This window comes from Saccostrea echinata, unplaced genomic scaffold (assembly GCF_033153115.1).
Source record: "Saccostrea echinata isolate AGI-Se365-2 ecotype Australia unplaced genomic scaffold, CSIRO_AGI_Sech_v1 ptg000006l, whole genome shotgun sequence".
Taxonomy (NCBI): domain Eukaryota; kingdom Metazoa; phylum Mollusca; class Bivalvia; order Ostreida; family Ostreidae; genus Saccostrea; species Saccostrea echinata.
This window is the reverse complement of record NW_026889755.1, coordinates 15589120-15610874: the sequence shown is the minus strand read 5'-3', so window position 1 is coordinate 15610874 and position 21755 is coordinate 15589120. Positions and strand designations below refer to the sequence as shown.

Sequence of the window (21755 nt, the reverse complement as noted above, 5' to 3'; positions counted from 1 at the left end):
ATTGGGAGCTAATTAAATGTTGATGAAGCTGAATAGCTTTCATCAATATATATCAAATATGTGACAAAATGAATGACAGGAGGTCTTTTAATAACAAATACAACCAACATTCATAATCATTTGAGTACCCAAAACAGTAAATCACAGTGCATAGAGAATAAATGAATATCTAAGCTGGTAGTTCAAAACACATTGCTAAAAAGAAAGAAGAGCTTGTGAAAGCCACAGTTGTAAACACATGTTCTTTTTTCCTAAATGTGGATTAGTATTTCCCTTACAAAAAAGACTCAAATATGAATTCTCTCCCATCTCTCTTTCCCACTCTCTCTCTCTCTCTCAAACATAACAAAATAACAAAAACAAAATTATAAACAGTTAACAGAACCATCATTATTGTCACAAATTCTTTTTGTCCAGAAGAAAACTGTGTCCCCAGCACACTGAAATTTGTAAGTTGTCCCAAAAGAGCAGACATAGAAAGACCGGCAATCCCCAGGGACAGGGAGGTATTCGTTGTGTCTGTTAGGTTTACAGGGGTCTGTAGAGGCCGGTGCTGTGGGGCGGGGGATAGTGGTGGTGACCACAGGAGTGGTGGTCTGTTGGATTGGATTGGTGGGTAAGAATGCTGAAATCATACAATAATACTGAGTACAAAGATACGTTAAGTATTCTACAAAATTGAATATTTAATATATTAATGAAGTTTCAAAAGAACAAGCTTGCAATAAATCTTATAAGTACATGTAAAGCAATCACGACATATTTAGCTATGTCCACAAAACACTTCTACACGCTACAACTGCAGATACACAACTATTCACATTTCAAACAGTCACCAAAACTTTAAAAGACAAGTAGTTCTTATTACCTGAAAAATCCACAAATGTTCCTAGGAAAAGTTCTATCCCACTATTACTGGTACCTAAAATGTATATATTTAAAATAAATCTCCACATTTCGTATAAAACAAATGATGATACAACATGAGAACAAAGGGTCCAAAGGAAATATAAACTACAACCCTGCTGGAGAAATGACCTGCACTACTGTAAGTGATTTGTTATTGCCTCTTTATACTAAGCTGAAGAAAAAAAACCACATAGACATTTGAAATTTAAAGTGGGGGGGGGGGGGGGGGGGAGGGGGTCAATGAAGAAACAAAAAAATCCCCACAGTATCAATATGAATAATATGAAGAATAATAATATGAAGAAATGAGAAAATTCAAAAAGGGACAGCAGAGGAAACAAAAATTACTGCAGTCCACTCTGGATTGACTTTGGATTACTGTTTATTAAAGCTACAGAATCAAACTCCTTTCAATCAAATATCTCTTTAGGCATTTTGGGAGGACTCATGTATGTAATAGCCACTAACTATCTGTCAAAAATACAAGATGGCACACAAAGATAAGAGAAATACAGTTTAACACTGTTATCTCGAACTTTGATTATCTCAAATATCATGGATATGTCGAGCCGATTTGGAAGTCCAACATCTTATTCTTTCCCAACCACTTATTCAGTAAGTATTTTACCCTTGATACCTCGAATTCTTAGATACCTTGAATTTTTTTTTCAGTCCCTCTGTGTTGGAAATAATGAAGTTTGACTGTATAAACTCTTAACTAACATCAATAATGTTCAAGTGAATAATAATGATGTTTATTTCATATAAAGTAAGCTGCATCAGACCTCTGTCTCCTCAAACAAGAAGTCTGTGAGCCAATGCTCACTAGTAATACCCCCGCTCTGATGTGAAGATACACTCTAAGCACGGATTAACAGGAAGTTGACATCGGATTCATACAAAAATGAATCCCACCATAAGGCATGCCAAAACAAAAAGTGTGTTAAAATTTCAAGCATCTGCGATGAGCATTTGTACAAACAGACACACGGATAAACAGGAAGTTGACCACAGATTCGTACAAAAATGGATCCCACTATATGGCATGCCTAAACAAATAGTGTGCTAAATTTTCAAGCATCTGCGATGAGTAGTTGCTGAGAAAACTGTGACGAAAATTTGTTATGTATGGTACGGACAGGGGCACGGATAAACAGGAAGTTGACCACAGATTCGTACAAAAATGAATCCCACCAAATGGCATGCCTAAAAAAAAACTGCTTTAAAATTACAAGCATCTGCTATGAGTAGTTGCTGAGAAAACTGTGACAAAAATTTGTTATGTATGGTACGGACAGATGCACGGATAAACAGGAAGTTGACCACGGATTCGTACAAAAATGAATTCCACCATATGGCATGCCTAAACAAAGAGTGTGCTAAAATTTCAAGCATCTGCGATGAGTAGTTGCCGAGAAAACTGTGACGAAAATTATGTTACGAACAGACAGACAGATACACACACACACAGACAGACACACAAGGGTAAAACAGTACACCCCCTCTCCTTCGGAGCGGGGGTATAATTAATCTTTCTCTAAAGCCATCAGAATAGACTGACTAGAATCCAGTAGAATTTGTCAAAGTGTAGATTCTAGAAATACATTACAGAGATGCTGACTGTTTTGAATCAGACTTATAAAGGAAATATCTCACAAGTTAAGTGAACAGTGAGGTCATACGGGTATCAATCAGTCCATGCTGTCAACTCCACCATATCCAGGAATGATATCAGTTATCACGTAAATTTTTTTTGGTGAAATATACAAGAAACAGATGAGTTGGTGATTCTTCCTCATCAAATCCAATGAGGTTTATCTTTTAGAATTTTTCAGTATGATGTGGTATGCAACTCTAATATCTTAGTTCCTGACCTCTTTACACAGTATACAGGCACTGTCTACCTGAGTCCTGATAGAGAGTTCCTAATTAACAGTACTTAAAGAAAGAAGGGATACGTTTTTGAGACACTTATCTCAAGAGTTTTTATAAAACTTCGCTACACGAAAAAAAGGAAAGATATAAGGTGACTGTGACAGTTGTATTAAAGGTCAGTCTGATATTTTGTACACATATTTAAGTTACTCTCACTGTCAGTGACTTTATGTAATGTGGTTTGAAGTTTAATAAAAAGAATACTAGTAACTAGACAAAGCCATGTGTTTACAACATTTTATATAAAATTTACACTTGAAATATTTATGTGAGACAAAGCACAATTTTCCTTAAAATAATAATTTTTTTATTTTGCATTTCAATTTCTTTTACAATAATCATAAATATATATAATAATATGAAGACTTGGCAAGATTTAAACAATTCAGGTGCCTCAACACAACAGTTCACGACAAAGTGAAACTCATGAATGGGATGAAAATAATCAATTAATGATTATATACAAATTACATATGCACTTCTTTTTGTAAAATCTTTCCTCAAATGTACAATGTTATTATAGCAAAAGTATAACCTTGTCTTTTAATTCAAGGTATATTCTATCATAAAAAACAAAGTATATTCTATCATAAAAAAAAAAATGAAATAGGACCGGGCATTAAACACTGTCTTTAGAAGTCCCCTCTCTTGGCTATATGCAGTTTGAATCAACAACACAGTCTCCATCAGCCACACTGAATGCGTATCCACTAGTACACTGTAACTCCATAGCCTGGCTGCCCAGACACACGTAAAATTTACCACAATGTCCAGGATCTCCATAAAATTTCTCATAGTATGATGTGACACCATCACACATTTCTGTAAAGGTGGAATAATAAATTCAGTCAAAAGACTGGAATATATAAACCAGATACCCTGTGTACTTATTGCTGTGATGCTGGGAAAAAGCTGGTACATTACCATGATGTAGAAAGCTAGTACACTGACAATAACTGGCATCTAAGCAGGTATAGTTGTAAATTGCCAAGGTTTAGAAAGCTGGTACACTGATAATTATGGTATGGGCATTTTAAGCTGGTACATGTATACTTGTAACTCATGAAGTTGGTGCACAGTAGTGAGAAAAATATAGCATTTATAAAGCTATAGGAGTGGTCACCTATGTCCAGTACTTGTAGTTAAAATGAGAATAGTGTGCATTATTAGTAGGAGATATCAAATGATAAGCATCAATTTTTTTTTAGAGCTTATAGATTAAAATCACATAAAAATTAAATTAGAGTTCTTCATGTACATTGTATCTAAATTACTTTGTTCTTTAAGAAGATCACAAAGACCTGCACTGACATTTTTCAAAGTGCATGCTTTCAATGTCAGTGTGATAATATTATTGAAGTTAACTCTTGAACATATACTATATGATTCCATCATTACATTAATACCAAAAATATCCCCAATTCTTGAATTTATATACAAGCAAATTAAGTTTGCATGGAGAAGAAAAATTAATCAATAGTAAATCCATGAAAATTTCTAACACTTGTAACTTCTTTTGAGAACAAACTTTTAAGGCAATATTTCATAATCTTTTTATTTTCAATCTCAGTTTAATTGCATACAATGTCATCAAAGCCTCTGAAACGTTATACAATGTCACTTTACTTGTAAACTTCATATTTACATAATTGTCCAATACTATATACACGTGGGATCTTTGATGCAGCTCTTCGTTGGGAGATCAAATCTCATTCTCTCTGGAGTTTTTGGACAGCGGATTGTTTGGGCGTTTTCTCTCATACACACAATAAACTCGTAGCATTTGTCTGTCTTATAGAACACTTCGCCCTGGGTTTTCTCCCCTTCACAAAATTCTGGAACCAGAATGGAACAGTTTAACTTCCTGGATGGTTTCCCTCTCTAACAAACATACCCTATCCAATGCTGCATTCATGTGTTTTATATGCAATTTGAATTACAGAATCTGATGATAACCAACTTCAATACTGCTTTCCTCCATGCTCTGTTATCCAAAACAAGATTCCATTTATACAGAATTACACCACTCACTCTAATCCTACCTCCTTGGTTATTCTTCATTCAGCAAATCAAGACAAATACTGTAATCATCCATGATCATGCACTATGTCCTCTAATAGTAAGGAAAATCTTTGTTTTCATGAATTGGAATATTCAAGACAAAAGTAAGATGATTTTCAAGCCAATCACTTTCATGATAGACAAACAAAAAAACCTTCTAAATCAGACCTTCTCCCAGAGTGTGCAAGAGTAAAGTATGGGAAAATATGGACTGGTATGCAAACACCTCAAAGACCATGCAATAAATATAGATATAGCATTCAAAATAACACTGAATTATGCAGCTTATCACCAAGTTCAGATTGGACTACATAGTCATTAGTAATATTGTCATAATTTATGTGCAAGTTGTGGTAAATTTCATAAATACTTGTATGATACAAATGTACAATTTGCATGCATGTTTTCAATCTCTTAAAAAAATATTCAGTCATTTCATTAAATCAATCACTAGATATCAAAGTTACAAAACTATTTTAATAATACCTTTCTACATAAAGGAACTGCACTATATGCTTAATTTTTACCTTTCTACATAAAGGAACTGCACTATATGCTTAATTTTTACCTTTCTACATAAAGGAACTGCACTATATGCTTAATTTTTATTTGAAATGAACTCATCTCTTTTAAAAGTACACAGTTACAAAAGTTGTAATGTGAAAAATACTGCAGATGAATAATCTAAACATTTCCTGTAATTTTTTTTTTTAATAAAAACTTGATTTTGTGTTTTAATCACAAAAGTATGCTCTATTTAGTAAATAAAGGATTCATATTAAGTTCAGTTTTCCACTTACTCTCTGGTTTCATGGATGTCTTGCCAGCTCTCATGTTTCCAATAGGAAGTGCTGTAGTGACCACTGCCACCGTGGCTTGCTCTATAGCTAGGGACTGTTCATACACCGCTAGAGGACCCACCACAATGGAGATCTGACCATTTACCGTGGTACGTGGTGCAATTTCTATCAGAATACCAAAGATGTACTCCTGCAGAGTCTGATCTTGTTGACCTTTGAACTGTAGCACAAAATTGATTTTCTCTCTTGCCCCATCTGTCCTGTAATTTCAATATAAAAATATTTGTTGATGATGTATTGAATAACTCTGTACAAACTTACACATTTCAATGAAGTAAAGGAGAACTGGTAGACTAAACTTAACATTGTAAGCTATTTTTTTTTTGCTCATACATGTACTCATTCATTTTATTTTATTAAAATCCTTCATAAACAGTATTATACATGATAAAGAAGTTAGAATTGCAGCTTACGTGATAGAAGCCACTTCACATTTTTCATAAATGTCCCTGAATCTGTCTCTTCCAACATACAAGTTGGTCAACTAAAATGTAAAAAATAATGCATTTATTCAATAAACACAATAATTTGTAATAAAAATATTAGTATCAAGAGAATTTTATCCAAATGTAAAAATAAATAATGTTATAGTAGCAAAAGCTATACTTACACTGAAAACATGGAACTAGGGTTAAAGTACACAGATAATAATAATAGTACTCACATATTGACAGAATGGATCAGCAATAGCTTTAAAGGCTGCTGACTGGGGGTTGGCTAAATCCGGAGTCCAGGTCAAGTTCAACAACACAAAGGAGGCATTGATGATTGTATTCACTGATAAAGTAAAGGGTCTTTGATAAACTACTGTGTCTTAGCATAGAAACTTAATACATGTACATAGATCCATTAACATAGAATAGTTAATAATTACACAAATTCAAATAGTTGACATTATTAATGACTCAAAGACAGATGAGTGGAAATTAAACAACATTTTTTTGTTGCAAAGTTTCTTTTGTTTCAAAGAATTCTGAACACATTTATTTTTATCAGCATGCAGGATATAGACAAATCTACCTGGACTTTCAGTGGTCAGGACGTAGTCCTGTATCAGATAGTTGGAGATATTGATGGGGAAGTTCTCCATTTCTCCTCCCAGGTAGACCAGTTGCTGACCAATGAACATCATGTCCTTATTCTCAACATTGAAGTGGTCAGCTCGTTTGCTGATGATGTCCTGGATAACTTCCTTTGGAATCTCCTCAGTGCCGTTAAATATCACATTAAAGGTCAAGGTGTGCACAGGTGTGTCTCTGTTACAGAAATTAGGCAGGGTAAAAATTGCATGGATTTTAGTGGGAAAATTCTGAGATTTCCTTTTTCTTTTCTTAATCTGTTCCTTAAAAAGTTCCATTAAATTCTTACATTTAAAACAGAAAAAAATTAATGTGATTCCAAATAAATGGTTATAATGAATAGGATTTGGTTGCAATAATTATGCAATTTTGATTGAGCACTAATAAGCCAGCTTCAATAAAATCGAATGTCAAATGCAATCTGTTACTGTAAAACCAGAAAATATGGCGCACTACTAATTTTAGCACCTTTGGCGCAAGGGCTCCTGAGCGCTAAAATTTATTGTGCGTTAACAGATTTCTAAAATTAAACTTTTTTCATGTACAAATCAATCACTCAAGTACATGTAAACCGGAACGCGCGATTACGTAATGTCGTAAGGAAGCTGTATTTTTTGTATACACACTCACACAGGTTAACTGTAGGATTGATCGAGAAAGTTCTGCCAAATTATGAATTAATCAGTTAAACTATTGTTAGTTGTTACCCGGTACTTATCATTAGCACCTTCAAAGTTGGGCTTCTTGCCATGTCTATCATCTATTGCCTTGAGGTGAAAAATGCGATCAAGCATGGGCGATCGACCTTGCAGGCAATATCTAATTATGTTTACCAGTTCCTTCGATGCATGCATGGTTTTAATAAGAAACTAGTCATGTTTTCTTTTATTAAACAAGATGTGTTTGTGAAACACTATGCCCCCGATGGTAACACAATTCTGGAGTGGGACGTAGACTACAGTGCAATAGTTATGGCCAACGTTAAAGTTTTTCAAATGTAGGTCAAAGGTCACAGTTGAGGTCACATGATCAAAAATTTCTGTACCAATGGAAAGGTCTTGTCATAATGAACACTCATGTCAAATATTAAAGCCTTACCCTTGACAGCGCAATAGTTATGGGCTAGGTTAAAGTTGACAACAGAAAGACAAACAGAAAGACAGAACAAAAACAATATACCCCCAGGATTTTTCGATCCAGGGGCATAAAAAGTTTTAAATCAACATTATGCCACGTCCATGTGCTTGCATCACTACGGAAAAATGAACGATTGTTTACCTGTGTACGTGAGTTAGAAATCAATGCTATTGCGTTTGTGTGCTTGAGTGACTGCAAAATCAAATACGGGCATGGATCAAAGAAAAAATATTACATTTATATATTTCGACGACAAGCGCTAAAATTTATTTGCGCCAATTCATTTCCACTTGCATTTGCACTAAAATATGTATGCGCCAAATTTTCTCATTTTACAGTATATAGTATTTTTACTATTTTACTGCATTTAGCATCCATATATCTGACCCAAAATAAATCACCTACTAATTAACAAACATTTAAGCTCACCCTATTTTTGTGAAGAAACATCTGTAGAATCTATCAGAGAGTTGGCTATTTTTGAAGAAATTGTCAATCTGAAAAATATTTCAAAATATTATGAACTTTGTACATATATGTACCGGGGGTATATTTCAATTGCTTGAACCTATATCCACCAGCAGTTCAACAGATTTTACCTGGATAGCAGAACTATTGTGATCATTTAGAATTTAAAACATGCAAGTACTTACATCACCACAGAACAAATTCTCAAAGTCCTTATAGAGGGCTGAATTAGCATCTGCATATTGAGGGTTGTAGGAAAACTCATGGATGAAGTAGGTCATGTTGGATAGCCAAGCATCTGAAAGAAGTAATTCAACTTTTAAGCTGCTAAGCATGTACTTTTTAATGTTCCAGTGCAATCAATTTTTATACTTTCTTCTTCAAAGTACAGGAATATAAATATTATATAAAGACTAAATATGATAAACAATTTTCTAATGATCTATAACAATAAAGCACACTGCTACTGTTCATGTAATTTCAATATTAGTTCAGATTACTTGTGCCATATCATTTTGCATGGGATATTTTTTAAACAATTGAAAAAAAATCTGTATAACATTTAAATCATATCAGTCATATCAAATCAATGCACAGAAAAAGATCATTAGGAAATTCTAATCGCTAGAAAAATTTCCAGAAATACTGACCATGCAAGATGTACTCCCAGCTGTCATAGAACACCAACAGATCGCCCACGAGATGTCCTAGATTGTTCAGGTACCTATATCTTGGAGCATCCTCAAATATAATGCCTGAAACTAGATCTTTGTATTCGCCGATATTTACTAGGCCACCAAACTGAAGGTCAACTGATATGGTTGTTGGATTGTTACTGAAAGAAAAAGCAGTATACTCAAAGCCATTTTATTAGCTACCCGGTAGATTCTTTTCTAAACTTGAAGCAATTTTATTCTCTTTATATCAATGCTGAATACTGTATGTGAGATTTCACTGTCTTACCCAAACTGAACAACTTCACAGCCTTCATATGTTGGGAAAATTCTTTTGTGTGATCTCATCAATTTGTCAATCTGTTGGGAAAGAAATAAAATTTAAATCTATAACACATCTTCAAAAACAACTTTATTATAAAACCAATGAGAATAACATCACCAGATAAATTCATGAAAAACTTTATAATCTTTCAAAAACCTTGTTAAACTTATGAGAAACACATTATGAGATAAATTCATACTCAGTGTAATTTACTCACATCTTGACAGAACAGCATTGCATGCTGTTTGTATCTGGCTGAGTTTTTGTCCATCAGATCCGTGGTGTATGTCAAATTGAGGACGCGGAATGTCAGCGGGACCGTGGTGTAGTCAGTGTAATACTCGGAGAATATCAGGAACTGTCCCAGCAGGTAACCCAGGAAATTCTTGTATCTCTGTAGGGGTTGCTCCTTCATCAGCTGGAAGAACTTCTGTTGTAGCTCAGGAGTGAAATGGGTTCCCTCAAAGGTCAGGTCAAAGTACACTCTGGTTGGATTATTTCTAAAAAACAAAGGAATCCTTCTTAGTCATTTCAACACTTCAGTGTATTCAAGGTTAAAAAAAAAAAAGCAAGAACTACTGAATATATATTACATGCACTTAACAAATTTTCAATAATTATTAAGTACATGTAATTCTGAAGAATATTCTTTAAAGAAATATGCAATGCAAAATACAAGTATATATTAGTTTGAACTGTTGGCTTACCCATACTGTTTAACTTCACATCCCACTAACTTAGGCAGGTCAACACCAAAGGTGCCAACTAATCTTTCCAACTGTAAATCGAATAAGAAAACATCATTATTACTGTTTCTTTGTTATTTTATTGAGAATTTTTTTTGCAATTCTTTCTCTACTTCTAACCAATAGCATTGTAAAATTTCAAAATTGAATTCATTCTCCTTTTCAATTTAAACTTTAGAATTTACATGAACCACTCAATATTTGAGCAAGTTGTCAAAAAACTGGACTACATTTACATGTACATTGCAAGATGCTGCAAGTCACAAAATGAACCACACAAATTGATATGATTTGCATTCAAATCTTCCATAAAGCCCTTTGGGCAAGATGGAACTTGATCATGTGACCAACAAGTACATGTATCTGTATCCCAATACTTATAAATTCAATTTTTATACACAGATAAAAAAAGAAGAAAAACAGTATATCCTTACATCTTTACAAAGGTCAGCTGAGTATTCTTTGAACATGAAGGAGTTGGGGTTCCTCAGCTCATCTGACCAGGTCAGGTTTAAGATCTGTAAGTCCATGGGCAGTTTGGTCGTGGCGTAATCATTGATGTGAACAAAGATGTCTCCAATGACCACCCCCTCCGAGTCCTTGTAGTAGTAATGAGGCAAGTCTTTGTAGATAATGTCCAAGATCTGTTTCTCACTTAGTGAGGGCTGGTCACCAGTAAAGATTAGTTCCCAGTTTAAAGAGGTGGGGTTGTTACTGCAAGAAATTAAAATTTTTTGCTCAATTTCTGGTGCATCTTAAATACTTTTTTCTAAATATTATGATCAGATATTATACTTGTTGATGACTAATCAAAGTGCTCTGAATGTAGGAATGTAATACATGTATATATATATATATCAAATAAAGCTACATTTATATATATTATACTATATAATTATATTATTAATGTCTCATTTTTTTTTTACTATATAATTATATTATTAATGTCTCTTTTTTTTTTACTATATAATTATATTACTAATGTCTCATTTTTCATTTCTTTGACTAAACTAACACTCTTTACAGCAATACTGAATGTATTACCCATAGGCCACAACTCGGCATTCCTTGTAGTCAGCAAATGCATTGGGATATTTTCTTATAATTCTATCAATCTGGAAAAAAAAATGCATTTTGAACAATCCTAATCCAGTAAAAAATTAAAATAAAAACACAAGAATTCAATATTTTTACTTTTTTTTTTGCAAGTCAAAACTTACATCTGCACAGAACAGATCTGCATGGGCTCTGAATTCATATGTTCTGTTGTCAAGTAAACCTGGGGTAAAGGTTAAATTCCTGGCAATGGATCGGAATTTAAATCCTGTTATGATGGCTGAAGGGAAAAAAAGATACAATTTTCATTCTCCCCAAAAAAGGACATATATTTGCACTAAGGTTTCTACACAGTAAAAGTCTTGTAATAAAAGGGAGTCACTAAATTCTGGGGGGGGGGGGGGGGGGGGGGGGTTTCCAGTGACATCAGTTACTGGTCTGTCAAAATTAATTACTGCATTTTTTCAAATCAAAATTTACAATCTGAAAATATCAAGCCTCAAAATCCTTACATATACATATAGCAAATGCAAGAAATGGATTTCTTGCAATCTTAAAAGTCTTCATGCTGTGTTTTAAAATCCTACATACAGCAAATGCAAGAAATGGATTTTTTCCATCTTAAATTCCTTCATGCTGTGCCTGCACATCATTTACACCTACCTGTTTCACAAAGAGGACCAGTGAAATCTGGGGGACAGATGCATGTAAAAGAGCCCTGATTGTTGATACACTGAGCCCCATTTTTACAAGGTCTGTCATAACATTCATTGATGTCTAAATGAAAAACAACATAAATGAAATACATTGTAACTAATCTATTAACTGTATAGTTTAAAGACACATTTACATTATAATATGCTTACAGCCTTACAATTAACTCCAGGATGAGTCAAAATTAACGGCTATAACATGAATATATATAATTCATCTGATGAAAATATTATTTGGTTTTAAATCTATATTTGATATTAGGAATTTTCACTTAATCCAGGCTTAACAGTAAACCTTATCTTCCTGCAATTGTTTATTTACTTTAGAATCTGTATATTGACTAAGACTCACCAATTTCACAATTTGTCCCTGTCCATCCTGGGGGACAGATACACTTGTACGACCCTGGCGTGTTGACACACTCTGCGCCATTCTGACACGGGCGGATAACAAGACACTCATTGATCTCTAAAGTTAACAAAAGTTATTTTTACATCTGTCAAAACGGTCAATTTAGGCTCCAGATGAGGAATCATAACTGTTTATCTCGAAAAATACTTCAAATAACTCTTAAAGTTTCCATGATATTGAATTGAAATTTGTTTACCTTGATTTCTTACTGAAAACTGACTTGCATGTATCAATGAAGTAAAACCTGACTTGCATGAATTACTGGACTGAAATATCTACATGTACTTACCTGTATCACAATTCTTTCCTGTCCATCCCGGTGCACAACTGCATGAATATGATCCAAAACTATCATAACATGTGGCCCCATTCTTACAAGGTCTGTATAAAACACACTCATTGATGTCTGAAAATACAATTTTAAATGAAATCAGAAACAGAATGTTCAAATGGGTCAGCACTGCTTTTCTTAACAATAATTCAGATATTGAAATTTTAAGGGCATTATCCCAGCAAACCCCAATAAAGTCAAGTCAAAAGGACATTGCACTTACTGCTTTCACATCTCTCTCCTGTAAATCCTGGAGGACATGTGCACTTAAAGCTTCCTACAAGGTTCTCGCAGGTCCCTCCATTCAGACATGGGTTGTTTAGACACTCGTCTGTATCTACAAAGGAAAAAGACAAAACGTTTGATTCCTGAACTGACTGTAAAATCTTAACCTAGACATACGTAGCTAAATTAAAATGAATCCAAGTTTCTTCAGTAAACACTTAATAAATGTGTAGAGCCAAAATTAAGATTTTTGGTGCTGAGACTACATATGCTTGAGAGTTTTGATCTACACCTTATAACAAACAGACTTACCATTATCACAGTTTCTGCCTGATCTCCCTGGGGGGCACTGACAGATGTATGAGCCCACAGTGTCAATACAGGTCCCTCCAAACTTACAGGGGTTACTTTTACACTCATCATGGTCTGTAAAAAGAGGAAAATTCTCCAGACTCAGATTTATTCATATTTCAAATTACGTTGAAAAGATTCAGCAAAATCTTTCACTCACCTAAGCTTAAAGCTCAATTCCATATGGCTGTTACTTACTGTATTGACATAGGTTGCCTTCAAATCCTGGTTTACATTTACAGATGTAGGATCCTGGTGTGTTCTCACAAATTGCATCATTGAGACAGGGATTATCAATCAAACATTCATTTATATCTGAAAGAAAAAAAAAATATGAGCAGTGTCTGTCAAACAAAGAACTGGCATACATCTTTTCTTTTATCTAGGACACACTGTTCACATTTTAAAAGTATAACTGTTATATTGAACTACTGGCCAAAATTCAGGAGTTTTCTTCTTTTTTCATGACCAAACACCAACTTTATTTCAGTATCTTTGTTTGACTTACCAATGTGACAATATTTCCCCTCCCATCCAACCTGACACTGGCATGTGAAAGACCCTTGTGTGTTGATACAGAGAGCATTATTCTGACACAGGGTGGCATTCAGGCACTCGTTCTTATCTGAATTAGGAAAAAACAATGCCACTTAACCAATATATACTTTGATCCATTTTCCCAGGTACCCCAATTCCTTACTTAAAACACTGGAGAGATACTTGGACATTTTTCCAGACGTATTTTGAAGTATAAAAGAATAAATTTATTTAATGTACACACTTAGTAGTTTGAGTTAATAGTTGTTTTTTGTCATTCTTAACGAAGGCTTTTTCATTAACACACACTAAAATTGTTTGAAATTTTCAAGTCTCGACAACATTACCTTGTTCACACATATCCCCTCTCCAACCTGGTGGACATTCACATCTAAAACCTCCAGGTGTGTTGATACAGGTAGCACCATTTTGGCACACCTGCATTTTACACTCGTCAATATCAATGGTACAGTTCACCCCCTCCCAATGTTCTGTACATCTACATGTGTAACCGCCGAGTGTGTTAATACAGAATCCTCCGTTCTGACAAATTCCCACAAACTCAATACACTCATTGATATCTGAAAATATGACATATATATCTTATGAAGGCATAAATCAGGTAGTTTTATGAGGGTACGAATAAATATTTGAAGTTTACAATTAAAATTTTCATAATAATAACATTGGGGAAAAAAATTTCACCATTTTCGTCAACGCATCCACCACAGATGTTTATGCTTGCATATTGACTATAAGAGTTATCTCCCCTAATTGAGAATAAATGTACATACATCTCTATTACAATATATTAAATCTATGGATATAATATTTAATGAGTGCTATGTATAAATGATGTATTGATATGACTGATGTAATATGATATAAGTGTTATTTTGTTTTATTTCAGGGCTATTTATTTTGTTCACTTGAAAATTTTAGGCCCTGATGGTGTCTGAATAAAGACATGAACTCCAAAAGACTTGTTCATTTATTCAACCACCTGTTACAGAAAAAACAATTCTCACAATTCAAGAAATTTCATTAAACCTTACCCATAGTGCAGTATTCTCCTGTGAAGCCAGGGGGACATTTACACTGATATCCCCCATTGATGTTGATACAAGTTCCTCCATTAAGACAAGCATTGGGATTCAGGCATTCATTCTTGTCTGTAAATATCAAATGTAAAAGATAAGCCTATAATATTCACTGCATGCACACAAAGCTCTGTCCAAATTTCTCATGAATCTTTGTCCATATCATTAATAGGTGAGTAATACAATCATCTGCTTAAATTCTCTACTCTTTTGACAAATTCTTATATTGTCCTAGAAGTTTTCTATAAAATTATGCAGATTTATGTAGAATTATGTAGATTTATGCACCTTTGTCACAGAGGGGACCTTCCCAGTGAGGTGGACAGATACATTGGAAGGATCCTGGGGTGTCTATACACCTAGCTCCATTCTTACAGGGATTAGACAGGCATTCATTCACATCTAGAGAAAGAAACAAAATCAATAATAAACATTTCTTTATAAATTCAATCTACTTTAAAGAGAGAGATAGAGGGGGAGAGGGAGAGAAGGAAAGAAAACAGAGAGGGAGAGGGTGATTAATCTACAGCTTTACCTCCTGTACACAGTTTTCCAGAATAACCCTGAGGACAGATGCACTCAAAAGACCCATCAAGGTTTTTACAAGTTCCTCCATTTCGACAAGGGAACTGCAAGCATTCATTTACATCTACAAGAAACAAACATAATTGATACAACTGTTAATTCACTTAAATACAAAAATCATAGCTTTTTCTATTCTTAGTAGAAAATATACAATTTCATATCTTGATTGATAATGATATTCCTACCTTCATCACAGAGAGCTCCCATCCACCCTTCACTACACTGACAGGAAAAGGAACCGGGGCTGTTGATACATCGGCCACCATGGAGACAAGGATTTCTTAGACACTCATTGATATCTGTACAATTAGAGTAAAATTTCAGTAAATCTTTAAGTCAAAAAGTCTCAGAATAAAATAAAAGAAAAAAATTAACTCCTTATACTGACCAATATCACAGAGTGGTCCCTCCCAGCCCAGAAGACACTGACACACAAAACTTCCCAGGGTATTCTGACAGGAGGCCCCATTTTTACAGAGGAACATAGGACATTCATTTACATCCTCACTACAGGTGGGTCCCATCCAGCCCGGGGGACATCGACAGATAAAGGAACCGTCAGTGTTAACACAGGTCGCATTGTTCATACATGGGTTCATCAAACACTCATTTATATCTGCCAATAAATAAAGTTTACAATGATTAATTAAAAACAGTTATTCAATATTATTGTAAAATCTTTCTATAGTGATATATATCATATTTTATAAATCTCCATATTAATAAATAGTAAAGAAACGAATTACAACATCCACACTACTGACCTATACGACAGCCATGCCCCGTCCACCCTGCTGGACAATTACAGGTGTAGTTTCCAGCCAGATTGATACACTGTCCACCATGTTCACAGACACTGTAAGCTAGGAGGCACTCATTTACATCTGAAAAAAAGCAGCGAAACTCAAAATTTTTACTTGAAAGTTATTTTCCAAAAGAGTAATTGTTTGGAATAAAATCTACCAATAATAGAAGCAAATAGAGACAAAATACAGGTTTAAACAAGATATCTACTGGCTATAATGCTAATTAGACTCGTAAAATGTGAAACGTAAAATAGATCCACAATGCCATTATAAGATAATTTCATTCAATTGCATTCAGTGGTGTAAGAGGAGTTGCAGTTAAGAGATGGCTATCCTCCAAAGTGAAACAGATGGACAGACACCCTCATCACTATATCCCCCCCCCCTAATTTTCAAGCAGGGGGTATAAAATTGATGTACAGAATTATGTGTCTTGGTGAAATTGGAAATTGGACCAAAACTGTAGGAGGAATAGTGTTTTGACATTATCTTGGTAAAGTCTTGTAGGATACCAAATTTATAGGAATTGGACCAAAAATACAGGAGTAAATGCATTTTGAATACTACTGACAGATTAACAAAAAGAAAGACTGAGCATACCTATTTGACAGTTTTCTCCTTGCCAGTACTGTGTGCATCTGCAAGTGTATGAACCATCTGTATTTATACAAGTTCCTCCATTCTGGCATGGGTTTCTCTCACATTCATTGGTGTCTGAAAATTAAAGATTATAACATCATTTACAAAACTTGTTTTTTTTTATCTTAGCCACAAAGAAAAAGAAAATTTTCTGTTGGTTTTAAAAGATTAAAGGAAAACAAGATCATTTCAGCTTTTACTTTAATATACAGGTATTAACAGAAAAAGATCTTGAAAACCCCTTACCATTTCTACAGTCTTTTCCTGTGCGTCCTGGTTTACACTGACAGACATAGGAACCAGGTGTATTGATACAGGTCCCACCATATAAACACGGATTCAGGTTACACTCATTAACATCTACCAAAAAAGACAAAACAAATAGGATCAAATGCCTCAATACTGTAAAAACAAAAATATTCATTGGGAATTACATTCCATTTATATCAAATAATGAAATTAAATGTTAAAACAACAAAATTTAGTCCACGTGAAATCACTTAGATCACAAATTTACAATATTTATCCCCATCAAAGTATTTCATTTCTGGAATAAATATCATGATTAAATCACCATTACTAACCTTCAGAGCACAAGGGTCCCTGCCACCCATAACTACACTCACAGTAAAATGAGCCGTGGGTATTCCTACATGTTCCGTTGTTCTGACATGGATTTTTTTCACATTCATTTCGATCTGTCAAAAAGAGAAGTCAACATTCTTTAATCCCTGACACTCAGATTCTAAAAATAATGGTAAAAAGAGAAGATAATTTTAACTACAGTAGACTAATTTGGTTTGTGTAAAATTCTATCAACTTGAATATGGTCTACATCTCCAAACAAAGAAGGCATCTAGCCATCAATAAAAAAAACATTTTTCCAACTTATCAGCATTTTTAAATTTGTCAAATCTAAAATAAGCAAATTTTTTAATGTGCATTGAAATTCTCTTGCTTAAGAATTGCCAAACTAATTTCCACTTTTTCAGTAGTCTTTGCATTTATGCGTGTGTTGACTATAAATTGGATTTTACTCAATCACAGACACTGACCTAGCTCACAAGTTGGTCCGGTGAATCCAGGAGGACATATACACTGGAATGACCCATCATTATTCATACAGGTACCACCGTGTTTACAGGGGAAGTACATGCACTCGTCTTTGTCTACAAAATAAAGTCAAAATATCAGATGTGATATAAATTCAAATCAATGTGTACCAGGAATATGATATAATACATAACAAAGTATTCCAGATCTCTTAAAAAGTTTTGACCAGTATACTGCAACTGGTATCAAACAAAACACAGCAGTGATTTCCTGTTATCTCTCACCTCTGTTGCAATCCTTTCCGATCCAGCCCTCCGGACATTCACATCTGTATCCACCCATCAAATTGACACAGGTACCTCCATGTAAGCAGGGGCTGAGGGTCAGACATTCATTGATATCTGCAGAAATCAAAATGAAAGTTGAATCAGTCTTATATCAAATCAAATTAAAAGACTTTCTCACTGAATCAAGTAGATAAAAGATAATTCTATAAAACTGATGCATGAACAACTATCAAATAAAACATGAGAAGAAGCATCTTAAGACTGACTTTCTCATTTAACAATCTGGGGATATCATTATCAGCAACACAGAAAAAGCTCCTCTGCATTTCTACAGGTTACCTTTTTCGCAGTATTTTCCTTCAAATCCATCCCTGCACACACAGCGATATGATCCATCCAAGTTTTGACATGTCGCGTTATTCTGACATCGAATCATTCGGCACTCATCTAGGTCTACAATAACATTAGAGAAAAATACTAAAAAACATTATTCATTTCTTAAATATTCATCAAATTTGAGTACCTTCTCAAATACTTGCCTAATTCACAGTTTTTGCCTGTGTACTGTTCTGGGCATTCACATATATAGGAGCCATTGGTGTTCTTACAAATGCCACCGTGAATGCATGGGTTGTTAAGACATTCGTTAACATCTGAAATCATACAATTACACCACAGTTAAAATCACAAACTTCACACTGGAACATCACATTAGACTTTCTACAACCATGGTCTAGTCCTAAAGCATAAGATGCATTTAATTTGAAAATGTCAAACAAGAGCATATCTGCCTTCCTACCATCTTGACAAATATCTCCGGTCCAGCCCATTTTGCACTTGCATCTGAATGAACCTATTGTGTCTCTACAAGTTCCACCATGCAGACAAGGGAAGTTAAGGCATTCATTTTTGTCTGTCATTAAAAAGAAAGAAAATTAACATCAATATATTACAGATTTTGCCCGGACAATGGTCTGTTTACAAAAACACTGGATCAGGTGACAGGTTTTGTCTTTCTGTTATAGTAATATATTCCCACTTACTCCTCTGACATTGATTTCCCATCCATCCTGGTGTACACTCACAAAGGTATCCTCCTTCTGTGTTGATACACTTGCCATTATTTAAACAGGGATTGCTGTCACATTCATTGGTGTCTTGGAAAAAAAAAAGCAGAGAAAATAATTACATATTGGTTCTAATTTTAAAGCGAAATAGAATTTTTGTGTTTATGAAAAAGAAAAGAAAACTATGTTACCATTGTTACATTGTGGCCCACTCCATCCCTTTGCACAGAAACATTCATAACTTCCATACAGATCAAAGCAGGTTCCTCCATTAAAGCAGGGGTACACATCAGCTTTACACTCATTGACATCTGGAAAAAAAGGAATAATTTACTAAAAAGTTTAATCTATATCCCTATGTACATGTACATCAAATTTGTAAGGAATCAAGCCTAAACTAAAATATTGACTCTGAAAATCTTTTACAATGATTTTACAAATCTTAAACTTACTTTCTGTGCAGTGTTTGCCAGTGAAGCCTGGGGGACAGATACATTCATAGGCACCACGAAGGTAATTACAGGTGCCCCCATTGTGGCAAATGTCAGGATTCTCCGTGCAAATATTCACAGCTATAAATAACATCAGTTTGAAGAAATTACATAACCCAAAATTGAGATTAATGATAAATGCAGTTTTGCTTTTTAAAGAAAATAATTTACATTTAAAACAATACATCAGACCTGAATCATCACAGAACGAGAGCTATAACTTACGAGTGTCACAATATTCTCCTGTCCAGAGATCTGTACATTTACAGAAATAGATTCCATTCCTTGAGATACACTGTCCATCATTCAGACATGGAGTGTGTAAACAGGACTGCTCTGAAATACAAGATAATAAAATCATTTAATATAGACATTTATGCACTATCAAACTCTCCCAATATGTGAATAAAAAATAACATAGCTAAGAAAAAAACATAAAAACATGTAAACATATCCTTTGAACACAAGAATATCACACTTTGACAGAAATACAGATTTTTTTCCTTTTAATTTTTTTTTTTGTTGAAGTTTTTAATAGTTGTACACAGACAAGCCCTTACCAATGTCACAGTGCTCTCCCTTGAATCCTGGTAGACAGGTACAGTTATAGCTACCCATTAAATCTGTACAGGTGGCTCCATTCTTACAGACATCCACCATCTCTATACACTCATTCTTATCTGTAAAATGTAAAGAAAAGTTTCAATTTAGCAAAACATTTATACATCAATCCTGCAAAAAAATTTGTATCTATACTCAAATCAGTTGTACCAATGATATCTTTTTAATATCTAAAATCTTGACTATCTTACATGAACAAAACTACATGTATTGTGCTTTCTCATATTCAGAACATTCTTCAGAGAGAGAGAGAGAGAAAATAATTATGGTATTGAATCTTTAACATGTGAATCCTTTTATAAAATAGATCTACAAATTCTTACTTAATTCACAATGTGGTCCCATCCAGCCTGGCTCACAATCACAGATGTCGTATCCTGGCATACTGATGCAATGTCCATGTCCATGGCAGAACTGAGCATCCAGGCAGTAATGGATATCTGAAATATATACCAATATCAAATAATAGAATGGTCTTCCACTGAAAATGGAAGATCCTAATCATAATCATATACTGTAAATGGAATATGAAAATTGATTGAAAAAAAAGTCTTCCTTCAGAAAAGGGGAGACAACTACACAAAATATAAAATATTTAAAGAGATTAGTTAATGTTCTATACTTTGGGGGTCAGGAGAACTTGCGATTTCATTTTTATTCAATCTTTTATAAAAGTTGTGTGCTACATTTATTAATGTCTGTGAAGTACATTTCTATATACAGTTGATAGACTTCTGTAGAGGTACTTTTTTCTGCTGGGATTAATAAATGCTATGTAGGGGCCACAAATCTACCACAAAAATTTGTCACAAAGTACTTTAAGTGCACATACAACATTTAATGGCAATACAAGAAATCTGCGCAATTTTTTAACCATGGATTGAACAGATATTGTAATCCCGTGGAATTATGATTACGCTGAAAAATGTATGTTTACAGTATTTTTCTGAACATTTACAATTATATCCTTATCCTCTGGTAATTATATTCCTTACCAACTGAACAGAATGGTCCTTCCCAGCCTTTGGCACAGATACACTCAAATCCACCTAGAGTATTGTTACAGGTTGACCCATGTAAACATGGGAAATTCAAGCATTCATCAGTATCTGTCAAAAAACGAGAGAGAAGAGTCTTTAATTTCTGCTTCTTTTACCCACGAAAAAATTGTCAATTTTTTCAATATCATATTGTTCTTTTTAGCACTTTACTGGAAAGTTTATTTGTGGCAAATTTTACTAGGAGGACTCAAATTTTTTCTTCTGAACTTTGACTAGCTAGAATTAG

General features: G+C 34.1%; 1 protein-coding gene across 1 annotated transcript in view; it reads right to left on the bottom strand.

Moving 5' to 3' along the window:
• Positions 1-365: 365 nt before the first annotated feature.
• The window catches only part of LOC133180440 (fibrillin-1-like), a 52198-nt gene continuing 30808 nt past the window's right edge, over positions 366-21755 (bottom strand). Inside the window, exons 50-94 of the mRNA XM_061314967.1 lie at positions 21464-21577; positions 20792-20908; positions 20408-20527; positions 20073-20183; positions 19809-19928; positions 19548-19667; positions 19333-19446; positions 19089-19202; positions 18829-18942; positions 18629-18742; positions 18287-18403; positions 18005-18118; positions 17534-17647; positions 17196-17309; positions 16911-17024; positions 16269-16388; positions 15893-16120; positions 15690-15803; positions 15455-15568; positions 15208-15321; positions 14875-14991; positions 14167-14400; positions 13791-13907; positions 13481-13597; positions 13244-13357; positions 12930-13043; positions 12665-12781; positions 12316-12432; positions 11914-12027; positions 11415-11530; positions 11239-11309; positions 10629-10908; positions 10156-10226; positions 9666-9948; positions 9413-9483; positions 9100-9284; positions 8635-8747; positions 8411-8478; positions 6786-7021; positions 6430-6542; positions 6179-6249; positions 5706-5965; positions 3523-3666; positions 869-922; positions 366-625 (exon numbers count right to left, since the gene is read on the bottom strand). Of these exons, the coding sequence (XP_061170951.1) occupies positions 366-625; positions 869-922; positions 3523-3666; positions 5706-5965; positions 6179-6249; positions 6430-6542; positions 6786-7021; positions 8411-8478; positions 8635-8747; positions 9100-9284; positions 9413-9483; positions 9666-9948; positions 10156-10226; positions 10629-10908; positions 11239-11309; positions 11415-11530; positions 11914-12027; positions 12316-12432; positions 12665-12781; positions 12930-13043; positions 13244-13357; positions 13481-13597; positions 13791-13907; positions 14167-14400; positions 14875-14991; positions 15208-15321; positions 15455-15568; positions 15690-15803; positions 15893-16120; positions 16269-16388; positions 16911-17024; positions 17196-17309; positions 17534-17647; positions 18005-18118; positions 18287-18403; positions 18629-18742; positions 18829-18942; positions 19089-19202; positions 19333-19446; positions 19548-19667; positions 19809-19928; positions 20073-20183; positions 20408-20527; positions 20792-20908; positions 21464-21577 (5978 nt within the window). The remainder of the gene's footprint in view (positions 626-868; positions 923-3522; positions 3667-5705; positions 5966-6178; positions 6250-6429; positions 6543-6785; positions 7022-8410; positions 8479-8634; positions 8748-9099; positions 9285-9412; positions 9484-9665; positions 9949-10155; positions 10227-10628; positions 10909-11238; positions 11310-11414; positions 11531-11913; positions 12028-12315; positions 12433-12664; positions 12782-12929; positions 13044-13243; positions 13358-13480; positions 13598-13790; positions 13908-14166; positions 14401-14874; positions 14992-15207; positions 15322-15454; positions 15569-15689; positions 15804-15892; positions 16121-16268; positions 16389-16910; positions 17025-17195; positions 17310-17533; positions 17648-18004; positions 18119-18286; positions 18404-18628; positions 18743-18828; positions 18943-19088; positions 19203-19332; positions 19447-19547; positions 19668-19808; positions 19929-20072; positions 20184-20407; positions 20528-20791; positions 20909-21463; positions 21578-21755) is intronic.